The sequence below is a fragment of the Tasmannia lanceolata genome, unplaced genomic scaffold (assembly GCF_043159265.1).
Source record: "Tasmannia lanceolata isolate RefF3 unplaced genomic scaffold, GAP_Taslan_0.1 ptg000015l, whole genome shotgun sequence".
In the NCBI taxonomy this organism is placed as follows: Eukaryota; Viridiplantae; Streptophyta; class Magnoliopsida; order Canellales; family Winteraceae; genus Tasmannia; species Tasmannia lanceolata.
In genome coordinates, this window is record NW_027518692.1 from 62,685,540 (window position 1) to 62,708,130 (window position 22,591).

Genomic DNA, 22,591 nt, shown 5'->3' on the forward strand with positions numbered 1-22,591 from the left:
CCTATGGGGTTTGAGAAACCCATCAACTTCTCCTACCCTCTTCTTCTACCCTTCTCATCTTCTATTATATGAAGGGGATCTTCCCCCCTTTTCTACCCTTTTCATCTTCTATTGGAAGAGGTGGCACAAGTGTATGCAATCTGAACAATTCATCAATTGGTCCCACCTTGGATGGGTCATCAACCATCAATCACACGATCATACCCACTTGACTAGAGGATTAATCTCATAAACTTTCTTAGTTCCGTTTTAGGCCCTGTGCGTTTTAGATCATGGTAATTGATTGTTAGTCCAAAACCTATTATTGGACTCAAATTGAAATGAATAATCGGGTTTGGACTGACAATCGGTTGCATAATTTAAAACGCACAGGGGCTTTGATTGTGACAGGAATGTGAGCCCCAAACCTTTTACAGTTTACTGGTCTCAAAATTCTGTTTAGCTCTCACCATCGGTTGTCACAATCCAAAGAGAACAGGGCCTTACTTGTTCGCATGTGTCTTCATCTTCCAACTCACAAACATGATATGACAACCAATAAATGAGGGTGATTGCATATATTAGTAATAATATATTTAGGGGATTTGCTAAGGACCATCGCGTAAGGCATTTCGCGGACCTGTTTGTGCATGAGAGAGCAGCCACATAGGCTCACATTTTGTCTTATTCATCTGAGGTGGTTGCTATCTCCTGCAACAGCCGGTACACGAAATGCATCTTCAATGGTCCCTAGCAAATCCCTATATTTAGGGCGGGTATTTTTAAAAAGGTCCAAAGAGACCTTAAATGTCCAATTTCCAAATAAGATTAATTTCTAGCTCTGATTCAACTCGATGTAAAGCTATGTTGCATCAGTACAGATATCGAGTGTTGGATTTGGCAAACCTAGTGTCAACTGGGGTGTGGATACAAAGGAGAAGCCTCTGTTTGTTTTAACAAAAGGTCAGCCCAATATTGATTTTATGTTTATCTTCAACTGGGGTGTTCAAATTCTATTTCTAGTCCCTTGATAAGAGGCCAACCTGATGTCAAGTCATGTCTCTAAAAGGTCAGTTCTTCTTGACAAGATACAAATAAATCTTCAAACAAGAAGGCTCCAACACTTCACTATCTTGTATTGGTTGCATGTGAGTTGACAAGAATCTGCTTACTGAGAATTGGCATGGTTTCTTCCTCTTCTGATTTCCTCTACTCATATTAATAAAACACACAGAAATCCGAATTTCTTGTGTATTTTTTCATGTACTAGCCCTTTTTCCTTTGGAAGGTATTTCTCCCTATCTGAATTGTCTCTTAAATGTCTTTTCCCAAATTCTGCTATCAGTTGGTGATCTATTTTTTTAAATTTACATGATTCATTCTCTTCTCCCTTCCATTCTGAAACTTGCAACCTGCAATTGCTTCTCAGTTTCATTCTGAAACCTGCAACCAGCAATTGCTTGCTAGATGCATAAACTATTATTTTCTTTTGCAACATTACGTATTTATTATTGTTTCACACTTTCATCAGTTCTTACAGAAAACAGTTTTTCACTTTTTTGCAATAGAAACAAAAGGTCTCGACACCCTCTTCACTAATATTGCCATCTTCTTGAGTTTCATACTGGCTCTCGTCGACCTGTCTTTGATTTTGCTTTACAGAAAACACATTCAGATTCAAACAAAAAGCTTTACTAAAAGTACATAATGAAGTTCTTCTACACACTCATGAGGAGCAAAAGACAAAAACCATTCATCGGTTTTGAATAAAGAAGGCCCTGTTTGTTTGAGATTATGACAACCGATGGTGAGCCCCCAAATTGATTATTGGACACAAAATTAATGTAATTTGAGTCCAATAATCGGTTTCGGGGTTCACCATCGATTGTTTTAATCTCAAATGAACAGGGCCGAAATGTGTAGAAAATTGATGAGCTAAAAATATTCACCTGTACAAAGGATTTCTGGGATCCTTTGATTGAAACAAAATCATGGTTCAGACGCTTAAAGCCATCAAAGGATGGTGGAGGCTTATAAGGGTTGGGACAACTGGGATGGTTGGTTCGTTAATGACTACTTAAGAAGCTTGGTTTCTCCAAACTCTCCTAAACCATCATCTAACCTTGAACCTTCTTTGAGTCAGTTCTCAGGTTTCTGTAACTGAACCCAGGCACTTTATCAGGCCGATTATCCACAACCTCCACCGCAGAGCAGATGCTTGGCAGGAATCCACCACCTCTCTTCTTGTTCTTGTTGTTGTTCTTCTTTTTCAATGTCACAATTTCAAACCCATAATTGGGTCTAGAACCACTTTCACTGATGGAAGCCAGGTCTGCAATCTGCGTCCGTGGTCTCTGTGAGTGGTCGCGGCAATTCAACTCAAGCCTTCTGAAGTATTCAATCTCCTGTAATACAAGGGAACCAATTGTGCCTTGGGTGCCAATCTCGGCTGGAGCCTCCGTCGCCGCCATAAGAGAGAAATGGGTAGCTCTACTTGAGGCTTTATAATATCATTTTGTTTGGTTGAAGAAAGAACAGTAGCTTCTGATCTTCATTGGTGGGCATTGCTTTGAGTTTGGGTTATTGAAAGCTTGATTTATCATACATGCTCCATCTGTTTTGCAATGTGAGCAGATTGATGATGAAGTGGGTCATCTTATTCTTGTGTTTGTAATCAATACATGGGTAGATAAATCTTATCTTTTAACATCTTCAATTGCTGTTTTTTTCTCTGTTGAGCTTCATCTTCCTTTCTCTGTCTTTGCCGGCAAGAAAACAGTGATGGTGGGACTAGTTCTGTTTGGTGGAACAACTTTTCAATGCTTTTTTTTTCAGGTACAGAGTCATGGGTACTTTGCTCTTTGCCATTACTTTTGGTTTGATCTTAGTTCTTTATGGGTACAACGATCTCTTTATGCAGATTTTATGGTTGCAGTTCATGTGAATCTTGAGGATGGGGAAGGAGAACTTCATTAGCTCTTTTATTCCCTCAAGTTGCTGATTACGTTAAGGTTGCATAATATACTTTCATATGAAGCTTCATGTTTATGAGGGTTATGGTTAAAAAAATGCATGACTTATTTTTAATAAATACCCTTAAAATAATAGTTAAAGTTTTTTTTTTTTTAAAAGTAGAGGGTATTTGCGTAAAATAGTATATTATAAACGGATTTAGGACCTGTCCCACGGGTTTTTGTTGTCAAGATCCGATTGGTAATAATGTCGGATCCTGAGATAGGGTCCAAAATGTGTCCATGGATCCCCATAATGTGTCTAGATCCTGTCCATTTAAGTTGGGATTCGGATGGTCCATCAGATCATTTGGGTCTTGACACACCTAGATGGGAGTAAATATAAACAGCAGCAAAGCCAAAGAATCTTGAATTTATTAAGGATCATTATGTAGTAGTCCGCCGTCAGATGCCTTTATCACAGAACACCCAAATATCAACACCTACTTACAAGAGAAAAAGACCACCAACACCCCACCAAATGAAGCCACTGATGTTATACATAAACAAAGATCATTACACTATGCCGAACCAGATACGCACCTTCAGTCAAACCAAGATTACCGGCAGGATTTGGCTGAGAGATCAGATGCTGCTCTACAGATTGGTTTACTTGATTCAATTGAAAGAACGAATTTGGTGATTAAGATACGACGACTATGACCACAATGAGTAGGACAATCCCAAAAATCACCAAGAGCAAGCACGCCTGCATGAACCAGAAATACAGGTTGACAAATAGATTCCTATGCATTTAAAAGTAGAAAAAAATGGAGAAAATCTACCATGGATGAGTTCGACTTTTGGGTTTTGGCTGCTTTCGCAAGTTGGGACTTTGCCTGGACGGTTGCGGCGTAGGAATTCTCAATGTTGGAATCAATGTCATCTACAAGTGAGAGATGAATTCATTTATAAGGCAGGGAGAGATTAACCAGAACGCGAGATTTGAAAACTTACCAATCATAGTCCCTTGGTCGTGAACCAGCACAGCGAGATCTTTGAAAATTTCATTCACTTCTCCAATCTGCTGCTGGATATCCTGGATTCCTTGCTCTCTTTCCTCGATGACCGCTTCATTGAAAGCAATCTCATTATCCAATAGCAACACCTCTTGTCTGTTAAATGGAGCAAACAAAAGCACATGGAGCCAGATTTTTTAGTAACACAGAGACTCTGTTCTTCAACTAAATGCCGATGGGGATGCAAACATTATCATTAGCTGATTGGTCAGTTTGTTAATGGATCAGTTGGTTCCACATTTTTTTTTTTTTGAGAAAAGATAACTTTTATTAACGAAAAAAGTGTTCCATGATGGACACCAGATGCGGGTGACAAGCTGTTGCCCGGCGTCAATACAACTAGGTTCGGTAGTTTACTATCTTACAACTGGTGCTCTAACAGTGGTGTTAAAAAAAAAAGTCCATCCCAGGCTTCAAGATCCCTTCTTTTGCCAGAGAATCGGCATCCCCATTCGCTGATCGCACATTATTTAACACATACAGATGATGACACATAAGATCATAGTCGCAGTTTGCCGCAACCAATCACTTTAGTTATTTTTTTCTTTTGCAAGAGAACATATATTAAAAGAAAAAGGATTACAAGTGCATTTCAGAGGGTACCGATCACTTCATTTCACAAATAGGTGCAAGTCCAATTACAAGCAGTTGAAAATGATTGATCATCAGTTGACCAATTTAAAGAAAACCCCAATGTATACACATGCCCAAAGTTCGCCTTTCCCCTAACTGTTTGCCAGCCATTTAACCAAACTTTTTTTTGTCACTGGTTGAGCTCTGTCAACAACTAATACCAATTATACCATGCAAATAGAATGTATACCAAGGTAAATGTTTCATTGAACATAGATGTCCTCTCCCAAGATCCTCATGGAGTGACCGAAACACCAAAACGAACACAATTAAATGATTCTCTTAGAACTTAATGTAAGATGAGAATGGTCGAAATACGAGAACCATAGCACCAGTTTTACAGAAACAAAAGAAATTAAGAGAACCAAGTATCAGACCAGGAGCACCAAGAATATCCATAGAATAAAGTATGAACAAAAGAACATGAAAGACAGTTCTCACCTTCTAGATTCTACAAGAAGGGCACGTTCTTCGGGAGTTTTATCTGTGCTTACATGTATCTCACTTGCAGTATAGCTGTATAAAGATGGCCAGGGACCACAAAATTAGGGTATATGAATGCTGAAATGAAATGGAACCCGCATTTCATGCCAATATGTGAGTTCGAAAAGATGAATACATGATTCAGTATTATTGCTTGCAAATATCAGTAAACACATATGCTTGTAAATTTACCATATCCTCGTCTTCTTTGGCGACAAAAATTATACAGCATAGGTTCTTTCGAAAAGAAAGTAAAGATTTTTTTTTGCCACTGGTCAGAGGGAGATTGGTCCTATAGTTCTAAGAATACCACAGCCACTTCTTAACAGTTCAAGAATACTAGAGCAGTTTAAGAAAAATCAGTTGCAATTTATGGAACGCAAGTGATGTATGGGTTGTTTCTTGGCTAAGTATCAGAACTACACCAAAGAACCACAGAGAAATCTGCCACATCATTTTCAGATGTGCCAAACTTTGATGCTGTCAGAACCAGAATGATGAGCACACAACAGACAACAAACCAAAAGAAGAAATTCCCAAATCTAAACAGGTAGAAAGCACTAAACCATTTAACTATAATTTACCTCGAAGGAAGAACTGCTTGGGGAACAAAAGGGGAATAAGCTGTTTCCCTCTCAGCTGCAAGGCGTTGAGCCTTCTGAAACTCTTTCAGAACTGCCTGGAAATCTTTTGCAAGTTTCGCATCTGTGACCTTTTTGCTGGCCTGCATATAGATGGAATATCATTTTTTTTTTTGGGAATTTCTAATGGAATATCAATCTCCAAGTAAAAGATACATAGAACAAGAGAATGCTGATGTTTAAAACCAGAGAAGGTGACGGCTGAGGAAAATGCACATTTGCAGTCTATGCAATTTTCATTAAGTGATACCTTCAAGAGTGACAACTCAATAACCATCGGCCTATTGACTCACACATATACGCACATATGTATAGATGCCCATTTGCATACATATACAGGGGCATGCATATAGATTTTTGTGTATGTTTCTCTCCCTACACACAAACACATGGAGTGATAAAAACCCTCTCTTTTTGCGATGGGTTCCCCTCATTAGAGAAAATATTCCAACCAAACTTTGGGTCTAATGATTGTTACTCTTTTTCTTCTTCTTCTTCTTTTTTGTTATGAAATTAAAAAAGGAGACCAAATGTGTCCCCAAGCAAACAAAAACAACAAAGATCAAATGAAAATAAAGAAACTAAAAACTATACAACACCCATTCTCAGGGGGGGGGGGGGGCGCGCAAGTGATCATCGGTCAAAAGAACAGTTGGCATCATCATTAGCCCAAAGCCAAACACGACGAAGCTCAATGTCATGGCCGCCAATTTTCTTGAGAATTTTCTCCGTGGCATCGACCAATCTCCATGAAAAATCCGCTTCTTTATCCATCCACCTCACCACATTAAGGGAAGCTCCCTAAAAATGAGATGATCCAACAAAGAATAATCAACAAGGCAAATGCCGATCAAAATGCCTAGATCTCTGCGTCACTGGAGACCTCTTCTCTAATTGGCCCAAGGAAAGACCACCAAATCCCCTTTCTCAAAATCACGAAGCAAGACCCCTACACAAGTTGGTTCCGAATTACCTATAACAGAACCGTCAAAATTTAGCATAAAAAAACTGTGGGCGAGGGGTGCAGCTCTACCTAGGACGGGGACTATCCTTCTTACAACTACACAAGTTGGTTCCGAATTGCCACAAATGTTGATTTCCAAATAATGTCTTGCAGAACATATTTGGAAATCGGATTTTTTCATTGCTGTAGCTGATTTGCAAATCTAAGGATCTGATCCAATCACAAATTTCAACTGCAAATGTGAGAAATCCAAATCTAAATCTTGTGGGTATCCAAATGGGCCCTAACAAAGATGCCACTAAAGATAAGATCCTAGACAATCCTTTAGTAGGACTACACATCCAAATCTACTTCCATAATCTATGGAACGATGTAACAGAGATGCCACTAGAGATAGGAAGGGCCGTTGCCCAGTGATCCACCGAAGAAAAGATTTGCCTTTTGATACTTTGAACACCTCTAAAGGCACCTTTGAACACTCTACTATTCCTTTCTTTACAAACCATTCAAAGAGATACAACAGCAAAGAAGAAGTTCCAACTTCCCAAGCGTTTTACCTCTGGAGGACCAATAGTTGGTAGACTCCAATAATCAGATATCTGTGTTTCTGACTTTCTTCTGCTTCCTTTTGATCAGTTTGAACTTTGAACTAAAAGTGAATAAAGCGATAGTATTCTCTCATCCATCTTGAGCTCCCAACAACTCCTTGTCTTTTTTTTAATAGTTCCCAACAACTCCTTATCATGAAAAATAATCCACAATCATAAACCATCAAGCCCATAAGATTGAGAGAGTACTATGATGGAGTGCTCCAACCATGGTTGCCAGTGCGGGAATCGAAAGTGGAAATCGAAGGCTCCCAGGGAAGAATCCTACTCAAGGTTGCCAGAGCGGGAATCAAAAGCGGGAATCGAAGCGGGAATCGAAGGCTCCCAGGGAAGAATCCTGCTTCCTTGGCTCCAACTGCAAAGATTGCATGATGAATTGGGGAAAGGGACTTCGGAGAGGGTTAAAATGCAATATCATTAATAAAATCGGAAGGAAGGCTAAGATGAGAAAACCCATCAACAGCTGTTTGTTTTCCTTCTTTTTCTCGTCTTGTCAAAAAAGGACAGAAACACTTTTTTTTAATAGTAAAAGGAAGGAAACACGTGCTTTTCTGTTTTTCCAAAAAACAACTCTTTTGTTAGCTTGCAGACAATAATATAAAATAATCGAGATCCAGAGAGTAAGACAACGGAGAGGATTTTGACTACACTTACACTGACTTCAGTATGCTGATCTGCGTCACTTGCTTGTTTAAGCTTTGTTGAAGTATCTTTAACTAACTGTCCAATATGTAGCCTTGTCTTGTGCCTGCCAAAATGAATTAATTAAAAGAAGTTACATCATGGAGTCCATATACCAAAGAATCATTTTTTGACAACTTAAATCTGTGAAAGGAAAAAATTGTGGTATTGTTGCCAGTTATTGCCAAAAGAATTCAATATATACGATAAGTATCCTGACAAATACCAGAAAAGATTTTACATAGAAATACAAATGCAAAATAGCACACTAAAAGCCATACACATGAAACGTGTGACTTCATTGAGGTCAAATTGGATCGGTGAAACAGATCATATAAGGAAAAAAATGAGCAAAACAAAAACAACAAAAAAGTAGGGCTCGTTTAGCTATGATTTTGATTCTTTTTCTTGATTTTGATTTTGATTCATGTTTGATAATTGGCATAAAAAAATAATTTTTATGTCTTTGGGAATAGAATCACGTTTGGCTGATAAATTGATTATTAATTACAAGTAGTACTGTAGTAGAGAATCAATACTAATACATTGTTTCAAGAAAAACGTTTCCCTGAGATTTTCTTCACAACAATGTTAGCTTATAAGTTATAGTAAAAGGTTAAAAATATCATTTCCTAATATATATATATATATATATATATATATATATATATATATATATATATAGTATGCACGGCTTTTACATCGAGTTAATGCATAAAAAATGAACGATATGGAATCGTTGATACAAAACCCATTCATCACAAAGATAACAGATTCTTTTATAAAGGAAGGGCTTAGTATAAAAGTAAAAGTAAGTTTATTGTTATATAAAAAGGAAAGGCTTAGTAAACACGGGGTAATAGAAAACACAAGACATCATTCCAAAAAATAGAAAACATAAGACAAAAGGCATTTATATGATCCAAAGAAAAAGTTTGTTACTTTATTCCTTTTTTTTTCATTTCAAAAAAAGAATAGAAAAGAAGAAGTACTGTGCTTAAGCCACAGAAAGGAATCAGAAAACTGAAAGAGAGATAAATCCCATAAAAAAAAGGAACCCTAAAATCAAACCGAAAAAGAAAGTGAAATTAATCCCAAATCATAAAACTCCTAAATTTTCATTCCGATGAATCAATAAACAAGGAATTTAAGGTTTCCAGACACCCACATCTTCCCACGACAATCAATAAATTCAGACAAGGTTTGTACCCCCTAACAGATGTGGATTCCATATAGGGATTATTTTAAGCTTGTGAACCACCACACTCATCTTATAATAATTTCACTTTCTCATGACCATCGAAGCTTGTACTTCTTTGAAGAATTCTGTTATCACAGCCCACTCCACCACTCTAACGGAGGTGGATTCCATCTAGGGATTATTTTAAGCTTGTGAACCACACTCATCATATAATAACTCCACTTTCTCATTACCATTGTGGCTTGTACTCCTTTGAAGCATCTGTTATCACAGCCCACTCCACCATTCTTTACCCCCTAAAGAAGGGGAATTCCATCCAGGGATTATTTTAATCTTGTGGACCACACTCATCATATAATAATTCCACTTTCTCACTACCATTGAGCTTGTTGTACTCCTTTGAAGCATTCTGTTATCACACCCCACTCCACCACTGTCCCAAACACTTATAAGTTTCAAATTGTCTGTAGCTTTCCTTCTAAATGCTTGTTCATTCCTATCAAACCAAATTGTCAAATTGTGGCTGATAGACAAAGTTTCCAAAGTGTTCTTCTTTGATGATGCTGAAATTTCCCAAGCTGCAATAAAGGGGTAAATGGAACTTGGGGTTTACCCACTGGCATCTGAACATGGATAAAATACAGTTCCAGATTTCTGCTGCAATTGAGCAATGAATCAGGAAGTAGTTTACTGATTCTTCTGCATTCATGCACATACAATATTGATTTTGAATTCTACTGTTCCTGTTATTAAAGTGATCAATGGTGAGTATTTTATCTTGGCCTCTTGTCCAGCAAACAGCTAATACCTTGGGTGGGGCTGGAATAGCCCATAGTGTGACCACCAAAGCCATGTGCATTGATCTAAATGAGAACTTCTTGTTAGATGTTTGTGTCCAGATCCTTTATCCTCAAATTGCAATCGTACAAAAGTACTGTTCAGCACCTCCATCATCAAAGCAACATCATCCATTTTCCTGGGCTCTGTTAAAGAGCTTTAGTATTGTCTTGAATTTATTCTTCGGCCCCTTGATACCTAGGTGTTGATTCCCTTAATGGTTATTAGGTGAGCCTCTTTTTTTCTTTTTTTTTGAACGATTGCAATTTCATTAAAAGAGAAAAGGGAAGACCAAGATGGTCAACCACTAAGTACAAATATAAGCCACAGGTGAGCCTCTTGTAAATTACTAGCCAAGGGGGTATCTCTAGAGTGCATCCAACAATTTTGGATTCCAGCACTCTACTGTAAATTGGTTTTCCGGATTCTTTTGTACATGTGCTTTCTACTCTTTGACCAATAAATCCCTAAGAACTAGGGAAAATGGATTTCAAAAGTAAAAAAGCATGGGGACTCACAAGATGGATGAGAGGCAAACTGAAGTTTCAAATCCACCAAGAAATTTCTGCCCCAAATTTGGTTTCACTAATGGAACATAAGCAAATTCAGATCAAGCTTTGAATAATCAATCAGTCTGATTTCAGCCCGTGTGATATCATATACAGACAACTCAATGGTTACTGATAATCCTGACTGAAAGAAACAATACGAACATCAGTCTGTTTATATTTCATGTATTGATTAGCCTAAACGAATGGGAAAATCTACAAATGCAAAAATACCACTCAAAATTGAAATTAATACCAAGTTTCATGTACTAGAAAGAGTATCACCCCAACAATGAACTATTATCAAACTGCACGATACATTCTGCTTAAAAACTAAATTCAACTGCATAAAAAGCAGATAACTGAAAACCTAAATTGAAAAACAAAATCCAATCGAGATCAATTAAAGCTCTACAATAAAGTTATCAATTAAAATATGTTCATTCTCTCTTATTTTCTTTTCGTGGTCGATCTGACCGCTAAATATATTCAATCAATCCATCCTATCAATTCAGAATTCCACAATTAAGAAAAACCTAATGCAATTGATCGAGAAATCACCAATTAAAAGACATGAAGTTAAATTCAAACAAAGAAAGGATAATCACAGCTTTTCACGAAGAACGGGGGTATCTTTCGGCGTTCCAACGGAATTGACAAGGCGTTGGAAGGTTGAGACGGCGGTGTTGATCTGGAAGACGCCGGAAGCCACGGCCTGCGTCGGATCTTGCTTGCCATTGATGAGATCTCGCCGGAGAGTCATTGGACGGCCAGATTCGAGATCTTGAAAGCTCATCCTGCCCTAGAATTCTCGAAGAAAAAGAGGTTTTTGAAAACCCTAGGAGGTCGAATTTGGCGAATTTTAGGAAGACTCTGGCGCCAATTGAAAGACAGAGGTCGGACTTTGGGGTGTAAAGTCGAGAGAGTGGCCAAAATTAGGGTTTTGGAGGAAGAAAGTGGCCAAAATTAGAGTTTTGGAGGTTTCAGGAATTGGCAGAGAAAAAAGAGATAGGTAGATGAAAAGGAGAATTTGGAAAGAAATTTTGAAGGGTTGTTTGCGGGTTTTTTTTGTTTTGTTCTTTAATTAATAAGATGATGCGTTGTGATTCACGTGTGGGACTCGTCATTCATCAACCGGCCCGTTTGATGAGGATTGAGAAAGCGACACGTTGCGTGGAAAACTAAAACAATAGCCCCGCTAGTTCCATACAAGGGCAGGAGACGACATGTAGTCTCGGGAGGTCGTACCAGCCAACCTTTTTCTACCACCTGTGCAAGACTACAATTATAGCTTCTTTTATGATAGTGTTGATAAATTCACCCCCTTCTAGGATGAATTAACCCTGTATTTTTTAAGATGGACGACTGTACGGCCCACACCATAGGATGATCCAAACCGTCCATTTGATGGGCCACTATGTAAATAGGTTGTGCCCCAAAAATCATTTCCATAGGATGATCCCAACCGTCCGATATATAGAGGTTTGATGATGGAGTTTCTCTATAGATCGGGTGGTTGGGATCATCCAATGGAAATGATTTTTGGGGCACAGCATATTTACGTCGTGGCCCATCAAATGAACGGTTTGGATCACCCTATGGCATGGGCCGTACAATCCATTTTGAAAACTATGGGTTGAGTTCATCCAGGGGGGGGTTGATAAATCACCCCCTTAATAAATAAAAAAAACAAACATATCTGATTTAATAATTTTGGAGATTTTGAATGGCTTAGGTTGAATTTTCTCATTCTAAAAGCCAAAATTATTCTTAATTTTTTTGGAGTGCTTTCATAATTAGAATCATATTTTAACTCATTAATAAGAATCACTACTGCTTTAATTTTGGGGATAGAATTGCGTTATTCTGTCAATGAAAAAATTGATTCCAAGGTACCAATTTGTGTAATATTGTTAGGGGTAAAATCTGCTCCTCCCTTGTATATTTGCCACGTAGCACGAAGCCTAAATAGGAAACTGCACTTGCCCCTTAGAGAAAGAGGGCAAGAAGGACTCTCCATCTCCAACGTAGTAACTTCTCCAAAGAGGAAAGAGCTTCAAATGGGAAAGTTCCTGACAAGCACGACGACTCCCTCAGAATAGAAACCAGCCATGAGGATACTTGGTACTTATCTCCATGGAAGTAAGGAAAGACTCCTATGAAGTCTTGTGAACTTCTCTTCTATAAAGAGACCCTCACTATGCATCTTCTCCCACACAATCACCCATCATCACTCTTAAGTACATCTCTCCAATTCTCATGTTGCTTGGCTTTATTTCCTGATGTGCCGATTTCTAACTTGAGCGCCGGAGTGGTCTCCCGGAGTCAAAACTCTGGGACCCCTAACATGTTTTATGTGAGCAGATCAATCACAGATTGGACCCTCTAAATAAAAATTGAACAGGGTTGGTTCCAACTATCTTTTTCGTGTGCAAAAAATGTTGGAAATTATAGCAATATTTTCCTTTCCAAACTTTCCTCAAGATATTTCACCCATCACTTAGGTCACGTTTGGATACCTCATGCTTTTGTATTTGGATTTGGATTTGAGTTTTAGATACAAAATACATCAATCATCCTCATGCTCATGTTTGTAGGAGGGAGGGAGGGATGTCTCGCTGCTGCTGAAGCAAGGTCGAGGAGGAGCGAGGGTGAAGGTAATTGCCACAAATATTGATTTCCAAATAATGTCTTGTAGAACAGATTTTGTAATACGGAATTTTCTCACTGTTGTAGTTGATTTGAAAATCTAAGGATCTGATCCAATTCTAAATCTCAACTGCAAATGTGAGAAATCCAAATCTAAATCTTGTGGGTATCCAAACGTGGCCTTAATGAATTCAATTCAGCAAAAATCAATTTTTCTCGCCCAAAATCCCAACACAAACTTCTTTTCTAAGAGGATGTAACACTAGAGAAGTCTTTGAAAGGAGGACTCCATTTTGCTAGGCAAACAAAGGTGGTGATGGCTAAACTGCTAAAACCTTATAGAAATAACAAAAGTATCTTTATCTAATAGAAAAAGCTATCTCAATGAAAATGACAAAATGCCCTTATCTTAAAAAATAAAAATTACCTATCTCAGGAAAAAAAATTAACCATACGGTGTCGTATTATCAGAATACAGAGACTCCGATAGACCGTGTTGCACAGGTGTTGTAGATGACTTTTCCACTCTGTATAAAAAAAAAAAAACTTGTGAATTAAGGGCCCGTTTGGATGCTGAGAAGAATTTGATTTGGTTTTCTCACATTTGCAACCCTTTTTGTGTTCTGATTTGGATCGGATCAAATCCTTGAATTTTCAAATTAGCGACTGACAGTGAAAACATCATATTTCCAAATAAGCTGTGGAAATAGTTTGGATGCCGAGAAGAATTTGATTTGGTTTTCTCACATTTGCAGTCCTTTTTGTGTTCTGATTTGGATCGGATCAAATCCTTGAATTTCCAAATTAGCGACTGACAGTGAAAAAAATCATATTTCCAAATAAGTTGTGGAAATAAGTAATTGGAAATCTACAAATCTGGCAGTTTCCTTCACCCTCTTGGCTCCTCAACTTCTCCCCTGCAGTAAGAAGTACCCCTTTCCCTCTCTATCTCCCTCAACATAGTTTCCTTCACCCTCTTGGCTCCTCAACCTCTCCCCTGCAGTAAGAAGTACCCCTTTCCCTCTCTATCTCCCTCAACATGAGCTGCCGGATCTATTCATTTTGTATTCAAAACTCAATTCCAAATCCAAATTCAAAATGTGAGGTATCCAAACGGGCCAAGTGTATTTTTATCATGTCATCAAAATAGTTTTTGTTCCACAGTTTAACCACTAATTTTTTCTTCTCCTCGGCAAGTTGCGTTTCCAGGGACTGTGTTAGTAATGAAAACAGGTTTACATTTTTCTATCAGCCCTCTATAATATTTTAATACCAGGGCTCATTAAGCTTTACATAATTTTCAAAAATTAAATTTAGTATAGAATATCTATTGAATTAGCCAAACCAATTAAACAATCAATTATGTTCATAAATTAATAGCCAAACAATACTCGTTCAACTTAAAAAAAAAATGTAATTAATCTCAACCTTTCAAATAAAGTTGAGGGCTGATTCAGCTGAGACAGAGCTTAGCCCACCTCTTATTTTGACACTAGCGCATAAATTATTGAGATACATCCATAAAATTATTGGGTTGTGGCCCATCCATGCCGCCAACCTATTTAGTATGAATTAGGAAAACCCCAATAAAATATTGGAGGAATGATTCATGCTTAAACAAAAATATGTTCTTATTAAGAGCTCACATCATGTCTGGTTAACTATTCAAGACAATACTAACCCAGCTCCCTACCTAAGTCAAAATCAATTGGTGAATGTTCCGAAACATTATTCTATATGATAGACCACTCACCTGGAAGAGACCATAGATCTGAACAATAGCATGGGAGAGCTTCTCATTGTTCATTTCTATAGGGAAGGTGACACTTCAACAGAGACCTCGGCTAACTGGCACATTGAGCTGCCCACGTTTGGTATCTGGAATTCAACCCTCAGAATGGTATTTAGATTGTACATTCAAATCAATATATTTCCAAATCATCTAACCCAAAATAACGATGACGTTTTTACTGCGTGGTAACAAATAAAGTCATCATCCCCTAACTTGTACAAATTGGAACACACTGCAAGTTGATGGAGATCAAGAATCACTTAAAATAAAGCTGGATGAGCTTTTTCAAAGTGTCAAATACGCTTGTAAAGGGGTTAAGTTGAAGGGGGCTATTTAATTCTAGATCAGGAAACTGATTTGTTAGGGCCTGTTTCATTCCAGGCATAGACATCATCAAAGCTAGCTTACTAGATGACATCACCTCACAATCTTGTGGAGTGTCTTTGATCTTTCTAGGTTCGTACCCAAAGTCCGCCAAGTAAGATTTGTATTTCTCTATGAAATCGCGTCCAGGAACAGGAGTCCGTGAGTAAATCTGAAATATCAAAAACCATTGGTTATTCATTTTATATTTGATTTGCTTTTCATTTTTTATATATAGGACAAAACAGATATGGGTGTCATGCCAAATTTTAAAGGTGATGATATAGTATATATACACACAGCAGTCTGACCACGTTGGATCTAAATGCAACATTTACCTGAATGAAACTTTTGTCCTTAGCTCCAGAAACAAGAGAAAAATTATCATAATCAGTTGCTATCACATCATAAGGCTCCTTAGGAATAAAAGGCAAAGTAGGAAAACGGAGATAGCACTTCTCTCTAATCATCTCCTGCCTCTCCAGATCAGTTTCATTTTGCTCCTTATCTTCGTCGGGAAGGCATTGAACTTTTCCTCTTATGCCAGTAATATATCCATCAGGTCCACCATGAACACAGAATGTATCGACCTGGATAGAGGAGGCTTCAGCATCAAATGTATATACACCCTGCAATATAATCAAATTCAGAACTATTTGGAAATCAAAACAATATACTACTCACTATGGCATCCTGATAAAAGACAATATAAGAACAATATATACAGAAGATAAATTTTTTTGCTGAAAACCATAAGGCTTTGTTTGGATGCCACATGCAAGGCATCCTCGAGCAATTTCCAAGAAAAAAAAAATCACTTTTCTTCAACTAAAAAATTATGGTGCTTGGTTGCCAATGTAGCATAAAATCCCTAAAAACTACCACACAAGAAACATGTGTAATAATTGCATGTCTGGTGACGTGGCATCACATATCTTTCCATATGAAATAACCCAAAAATGAAGAAATTTCATAGGTAATCCTCTCTCTCTCTCTCTCTCTCTTATATATAAACTTTGCATCCAAACAGAGACTTTACGTGGACTTTACCAGGGTTTTAAAACCCTGCACCCCTCCATGGACTTTACTTGCCCAGAGAATGCTTAAGCATCTAAACAGAGCCTGACAGGCAAAAGAAATTTAAGACCTGGCTTTTACCTTTGTACAATGGCAGTCTTCTTGGGAAATTTAAGACCTGGCTTTTACCTGTGTACAATGGCAGTCTTCTTGGCCTTGACCAGCAAATCCACGCTTGAGGGAAGCCACTTCAAACCATCTCCCTGAATACCTGATTGGATCAAAATTCTTAGCCGTCATACCTCTCATCATCATTAGCATCTGACTTTGCTCATCTGATATGCCATTAAGGTCCAGAGCAACACCAGTATCCGCCGCAGCTGCAAGCTGGCATAAGTTATTGTGATGCAATGATTCTGCCGCAACAACCTGGCCAGAAGAAATGAGGTCATCTTAAAAAAAACGTTTAAAATTTTCAACTCTGAATTATATTATCTGATCCTCTCCTGCTATGCTTTCTAATTGCTAGTGATGATCTCTCCTATCTTCTGATTCCTACAAGACCATAATTTTGTAGTTTCTTAATTTTCTGGCATCAAACTGACATAAAGCGACTATTTCTATCTATGAAATGTTTATCTTCTAATCTTCACAACCAACAGGTCTCAGACCGTTAAATTGTCTTTTTTTCAGTTTACAAATCCATATCTCTACCCAAGATTTTGTAGAGTAGACAAGTCTACAACTGTGTTGATCAAGACTACTTACCTGAGTTGGCTGACAGAGAAATATATATGATGCAGCAAGGCTACACAAAACATTTCTGGCAACAGCTTCACCACTTGATGTGGGGTGCTCCAATGAGCATTTTAGTGTTCTTTTCCAAGTTACCGAACTTATCCACCTGCAGTAGAAGAAGAAGAAAAGCATAAAACTAAAGTAAAAAAAAGAAGAAAGACAATATGAGAAGCCACGGAGAGTCGGAGACAGTTCAGTCACCGAATCCAAAAACTTCAGCTTATACTGTATGATGGAAGGCAATGACAATGCAGTTAGTGAAGGCCCTGTTCGTTTCAGATTGTGACAAGCGATTGTTAGCTCCCATCCGATTATTGGACCCAAAATTGAATGTAATTTTGAGCCAATAATCGGATAAGGGGCTAACAATTGGCTGTCAAAATCTGAAATGAAAAGGGCCGAAGAAAACTTAAAGAAAGTTCAAGTAAATCACAACGAGAAGGCATGATCAACCAAAATAAGTCACAAACATATCATTTCCCAATGATGAGACCATACTCCACACAAGCAGACAAGAAATTCACTTGCCAAATACCTTTGGGACTTGAAGGGCAAAAAGCACACCTCCTTGTGTGGGAGGTCTCAGGTTATAGTCACGTTGATGACATTTTCAGTCTGCCTAAACCGAGTTTTGTACCCAAAAAAAAGGACTTTTTACTTACAAAACTAAGCATGAAAGAAGCCTGCCAACCATGTTTCAACCAATCAGTACATTCAAGAAGTCTCATCCAATGATAGTTTACATGGTATTAAATTATTAATGTCACAGGTAAAGGTTTATGATTCACTGCAGTTGCTCGGATGCCTCCAGTCCAGCAGATCCAGTCGACTCCTACATATGCTTCTTTTTCTTCGTCCATTTTTCAGAGTCATTCAGAAGTGATACGATTGTAATTAGGGCAGTTTCAACACCAAACTACGTAACAACCATTGTTAAATTAAAGCATCCTGGAAGTTCTCAAATCAGATAGATTTTGGATGGCTTCTAACTTGTAATACCAATGCATATGGGTAAAAAGCAAATATCAACTGATCCAACCAGAAAACTGTAAACATCATAAATGTTCCCAGCAAATATTCAAGCATTTGTTATATACAAAGATTTTCCAATGCAGGGCTCAAGTTCAGAAGAACCCAAACATTAAAACTACTAAAGAAAGACCTGCAATGAACTGTGTTAGACTACATGATCTACCTTAAAAAACTAAAGTTGCTTATAATTTCTAACCGGATTCCAAGCACTATGATGAACAACTAAATGAGATATAAAGCACAAATAAATAGACAATCTGTGACACCCAGATACTTCTATTAGGCCCGAGTCTCTCTATTTACAGGTAATTATTTGTTAAAGTGGATCGTGGATTTCACAGAGTTCTGATTTATTGAAAGACCACAAGAACAGCTGATGATAATAAACCCTCAGATTATTGCAATTTTTTTTAAAAACCATGAAACAGAAACCCTAAATAATTGAAGAATTATAACATTGCAAGATTTTAAGTAAATAAATACTAATTGAATTCTATGAAAGATCACTAAACAAGAATGTCATGGAAAATCAGCAAACCCCAATACTCAGAACCAAACGTTAAAAATTACTTTTTCTAGAAAATTCCGATACGTGTGTGAAATTTGTGTGGAATGATGAAAAGCAGAAGGGAAAGAAAAGGCACAAAGTGAAATTATTGAAACCCTAGATAGTGTTGTAGGTGAATAGTTTGTACCTGGGCTTAGTGGGAGAGGAGTGAAGGAGAAGAGGAGATGCCTGAAGAAGCATGATCTTCTAGAAGCTTCTCGAAATCGTAATCCTCTTTCTCTCTAGTGGCAGACTGTCGGTTCTGAGGGACACTCGTTATCCTTGTATCCTTTGTTCTGTTTCGAGGTGAAAAGTACCCTTAGGATCTGTGGGATCCGGCCCATCACAGCAGCAATCGGACCCTTGAGGTTTCTGGACCTGACAAACGGGTGGACCCGGCCGGGTTTCACTCAACCCGTATAGGTCCGGTTGGTACGGGCCGGGTCACAAATGATTGGGTCACTATTTTGTGAACCCAAACCCCACCCATATGGGCCGGTTGGACCCCCGGTTCACCCAGTTTTTTTTTTTGGCTGTTTTTATTCCCACACTATAGGGTGATCCAAACCGTCCATGTGATAGACTGATGGGCCATAACATAAATAGGTTATGCCCAGGATGATCCTAGCCCTATGATCTATGGAGGAATTGCATATTATTATTTAGGGAAACCTCTATAAATCGGAGGGCTAGGATCATCCTATGGAAATGATGTTTTGGGGCACAACTTATTTACATTGTATTCCATCACATGGACAGTTTAGATCATCCTATGATGTGGTCCGTATAGTGCTTTATGGAAATTACACATAAAATCTCGATCATCTGTGATTTTACGGGCACCTTTGGGCGCCTGCAGGTTTACCTAGCTCGGCCCAGTTTTGATGGGACTCATACGGGCCGGGTCAAATTTCAATGGGTCACTAATTTAGTGACCTAGACCTGTAAATTACGGGCGGGTTGGGTGGACCTGTGGGTCCGGGTCACTTTTTGCCAGGTCTAGAGGTATATGATATGGGTCCAACATAACGCTGGGTAATTTTTTGAGTCTCTTACGTGAGCGGTACGTCAAAAGTACCACCCTTGATAATTGATCCAACAGCAGCCCACTATTCATTTTAGAATGTGACAACCGATTGCGAGCACCAAACCGATTATTGGACTCAAATTACAATTGATTTTGAGTCCAATAATAGGTTGGGCAATCACAATTGTCATAATCTGAAACTAACAGGGCCTAAATCAAAGGAATTAGTGCCGAGAAATCTGTTTAAGGCACTCTTTCAAATTTTCTTGTGTTTAAATCAATCCTTCACTTTTAAATCAAACCCAAGAAAATTCTTTAGCTTTCCAAAGTAGTATTAAAATCTAGGAGAGAAAAATTACAGTAAGATGGCTTTTCAAAATCCAAAGGAAAAGGAGGATAAAATGGAATTGAGCTTTTCAAAATCCAAAGGAAAAGGAGGATAAAATGGAATTGAAACTCCACAGAAACAAGCCATCTTTTAAAATTAAAAAAACATTTGTGTAAGTAGATGACAAATCAATTTATTATAATTATACAAGACTTTAAATATGTTAAAGTTAGTTAAACATTAAGAAATTAGACATTTTGAAGTCAGAAGATGCAATTGATTGAACGTACAAGGGTGATAATAGTAGAAGATGGTATTCAATGTATAAAATCATCATCATTTGTTTATGACTTTTGTGAGTATTAAGCTTGTAGGTATCATTCTTTCTCTTTGATTTATTTCTTTTTTATTATTGAATTGGTGTTCCTTCCCTGCGGATTATAACTTAATAAGCAGAGGAAGTAGTTTGTCAGTTTGTTTATCTTTCTAGATTGGAATGATAATCTTTCTAGATAGGGGAGTGATAAATCTACTCCCCAAAATAATAAAGACTCCCCATGTGTCTTTCTCTCTCCTCTAGGTTAGAGAGAAAGAGTAAAGAGGAGAGAGATAGACACATGGGGAGTCAATTTATCCATTTGGGGACTCGATTTATCACTGCCCTCTTGATATAGGAAAAGAGCTTTTAGAGAAGGGTTTGTTTTCCCTCTCTATTATACGGTGCTGATCATCTCGACAATCCAACATTGCATGCATCCATGGAAAGTGTGAATGAAAGCATCATCGGCCAGATTGGATTATCACTTATATATTAAAGATATAATTTGGCAAGATATAATTTTTGGCCTTAATAGGCATGAATACATTTAATAACAAAAAAACACAACGGGAAAATTCGAGTATAATACGGTATTGGTTCGAGAAAATGTAGGAAAAAATCACTACAAAATTATGAAAAATGCATTTAATAAGTTTAAATTTTTGTCTTTCACATAATATAGCTCGTGTAAAGTTGGAAAGTTGGCCAAAAAAGTGAGTTTAATATGTTTAAAATCCACTTTTAGTGTTTTCCAAAAATAACCGAGGTCTTTGTTTTAAAAGTTTTAAATAGAGTATTAAACAACTGCCAACCTACAAAACACGTAGGGGCCATTTGGATACGCGGATTTTAGAATCCGGGATTTCTTCAAAATTGTAGCAAAGAGACAAGAGAAGAAGCAGACCAGCCGTCGTTTTTGACTTCTCGCCCTTCTTTCCGTCAGCAAGAGTAGCAGATCCTCCCATATTTCCAGCTTTTAGAAATCTCAAGATGGAGGAGAGATTTTTAAAACTTGAATGTCTCACTTAAAATCCAAGAAACGCTCTTTTACACTGTTTTCAAACTAAAAACCTGGATTCTAAAATCTGCGTATCCAAACGGCCCGCATAGTTTTAACGAAAAACACCTTTTAAAATGAAATTTACTCAACTGTTGTCAGGACTGCTCTACTTGCAATTTAGTTTCGGGTGTACGCACAAACAAAACACAGAATACTCACATTTCAACCGAAATATGGCTTGTGTACAGTACAACAAAACGCCCTAACGAGATAAGAAGCCCTACACCCTTTTCTCTCTTCTCCTGTTCAAATCTAAAACTACTCCCTTCTCGATAAACCACCAGGCTCCTTGTGAAATGGGTGTAAAATAAATTTTTCATTCATTTTTTCCACTTAAAAATCGTTTGTCTTACTCTCCTTTTACGTTGATCAGATAATACTATAACCTAGATCCATTTGGATAGCAACTATAAGTCCAACCAAATACCATTGAGAAGACCTTGATCAGATGATACTAAGGCCCTGTACGTTTTAGATCTCAACAGACATTGTGGATCCAAAACCGATTATCAGGCTTAAACGTTGCATTTAGTTTTAGACCCGTTTGTTTTAGATTTTGAATCCCCACATAACTGACTATGTAACTCAATATTAACATTTACTTCTCAGATCCAAAAAAATCGGTTTTGGACTCACAATCGGTTGTCAAAATTTAAAACGAATGGGACCCAAGTCCTTGATCCATAAGCCTGTTTTATACATAGGATGTTCGACTGGGATGGGACTAAGAACATGTTGGTTGCCTCCTGATGTTCTACAAGATTAACAGTCCTGATTTCACGCACACTCCCACATACCCCCTTTGTAGGACCCACAAATTTGCTTTAACCATTGAACGTAAAAAGAAAGAAAGACTCTGGTTGCTCCCATTTAAATGGGCGAGAAATAGTCCGATGATCACAAAGCAGCCCCATGTGAAAACCCTATATCCTTCACACAGCAAATGACAACGTTAGGGCCATCATTGGCAACCATGAAATTTTATTTCATGGAATATTAGATGGGATTATCATATGTTGAGAAGGGGATAGGGACAGTGGGAGAGTGAGGGAAT

The 22,591-nt window shown here is 37.8% G+C and overlaps 2 protein-coding genes and 1 long non-coding RNA gene across 4 annotated transcripts; 1 reads left to right on the forward strand and 2 right to left on the reverse strand.

Annotated features, from left to right (window-relative positions):
- The first annotated feature begins 789 nt into the window (after positions 1-789).
- LOC143892929 (uncharacterized) lies at positions 790-2,838 on the forward strand. The gene is made up of 2 exons (XR_013255656.1): positions 790-1,048; positions 2,123-2,838. It is a non-coding gene; the product is annotated as an uncharacterized LOC143892929 (long non-coding RNA).
- Positions 2,839-3,347: 509 nt separating this feature from the next.
- Positions 3,348-11,684, reverse strand: LOC143892927 (syntaxin-22-like). Its single transcript, XM_077397846.1, has 7 exons — positions 11,214-11,684; positions 7,993-8,086; positions 5,710-5,849; positions 5,084-5,158; positions 3,948-4,105; positions 3,776-3,876; positions 3,348-3,699 (listed from the first exon to the last, which is right to left on the reverse strand). Exons 1-7 carry the CDS (start codon positions 11,399-11,401, stop codon positions 3,634-3,636), a joined length of 822 nt encoding a protein of 273 aa, XP_077253961.1. The 5' UTR covers positions 11,402-11,684; the 3' UTR covers positions 3,348-3,633.
- Positions 11,685-15,163: 3,479 nt separating this feature from the next.
- On the reverse strand, positions 15,164-19,107 carry CHL (chloroplastic lipocalin). 2 transcript variants are annotated; one of them, XM_077397848.1, is made up of 5 exons: positions 18,952-19,107; positions 17,195-17,330; positions 16,616-16,855; positions 15,748-15,999; positions 15,164-15,581 (listed from the first exon to the last, which is right to left on the reverse strand). In XM_077397848.1, the coding sequence occupies exons 1-5, from the start codon at positions 19,002-19,004 to the stop codon at positions 15,303-15,305; spliced, it is 960 nt and encodes a 319-aa protein (XP_077253963.1). In that variant the 5' UTR covers positions 19,005-19,107; the 3' UTR covers positions 15,164-15,302. The 2 variants fall into 2 exon arrangements, with proteins under 2 accessions (XP_077253963.1, XP_077253962.1); XM_077397847.1 differs by having other exon boundaries at positions 15,748-16,038.
- Positions 19,108-22,591: the final 3,484 nt, after the last annotated feature.

Bases quoted from the DNA above. Each gene is read 5' to 3' on its own strand.
- LOC143892927 (XM_077397846.1), bottom strand. From the start codon at position 11,401: ATGAGCTTTCAAGATCTCGAATCTGGCCGTCCAATGACTCTCCGGCGA. The intron at 5,159-5,709 runs GTAAATTATAGT...ATCTTTATACAG, and splicing joins CAAGCAGTTCTTCCTTCGAG to CTATACTGCAAGTGAGATAC. The intron at 4,106-5,083 runs GTGAGAACTGTC...TCCATTTAACAG, and splicing joins CTTCTTGTAGAATCTAGAAG to ACAAGAGGTGTTGCTATTGG.
- CHL (XM_077397847.1), bottom strand. From the start codon at position 19,004: ATGCTTCTTCAGGCATCTCCTCTTCTCCTTCACTCCTCTCCCACTAAG. The intron at 16,856-17,194 runs GTAAGTAGTCTT...TCTTCTGGCCAG, and splicing joins TTCTCTGTCAGCCAACTCAG to GTTGTTGCGGCAGAATCATT. The intron at 16,039-16,615 runs GTAAAAGCCAGG...ATTATATTGCAG, and splicing joins AAGACTGCCATTGTACACAG to GGTGTATATACATTTGATGC.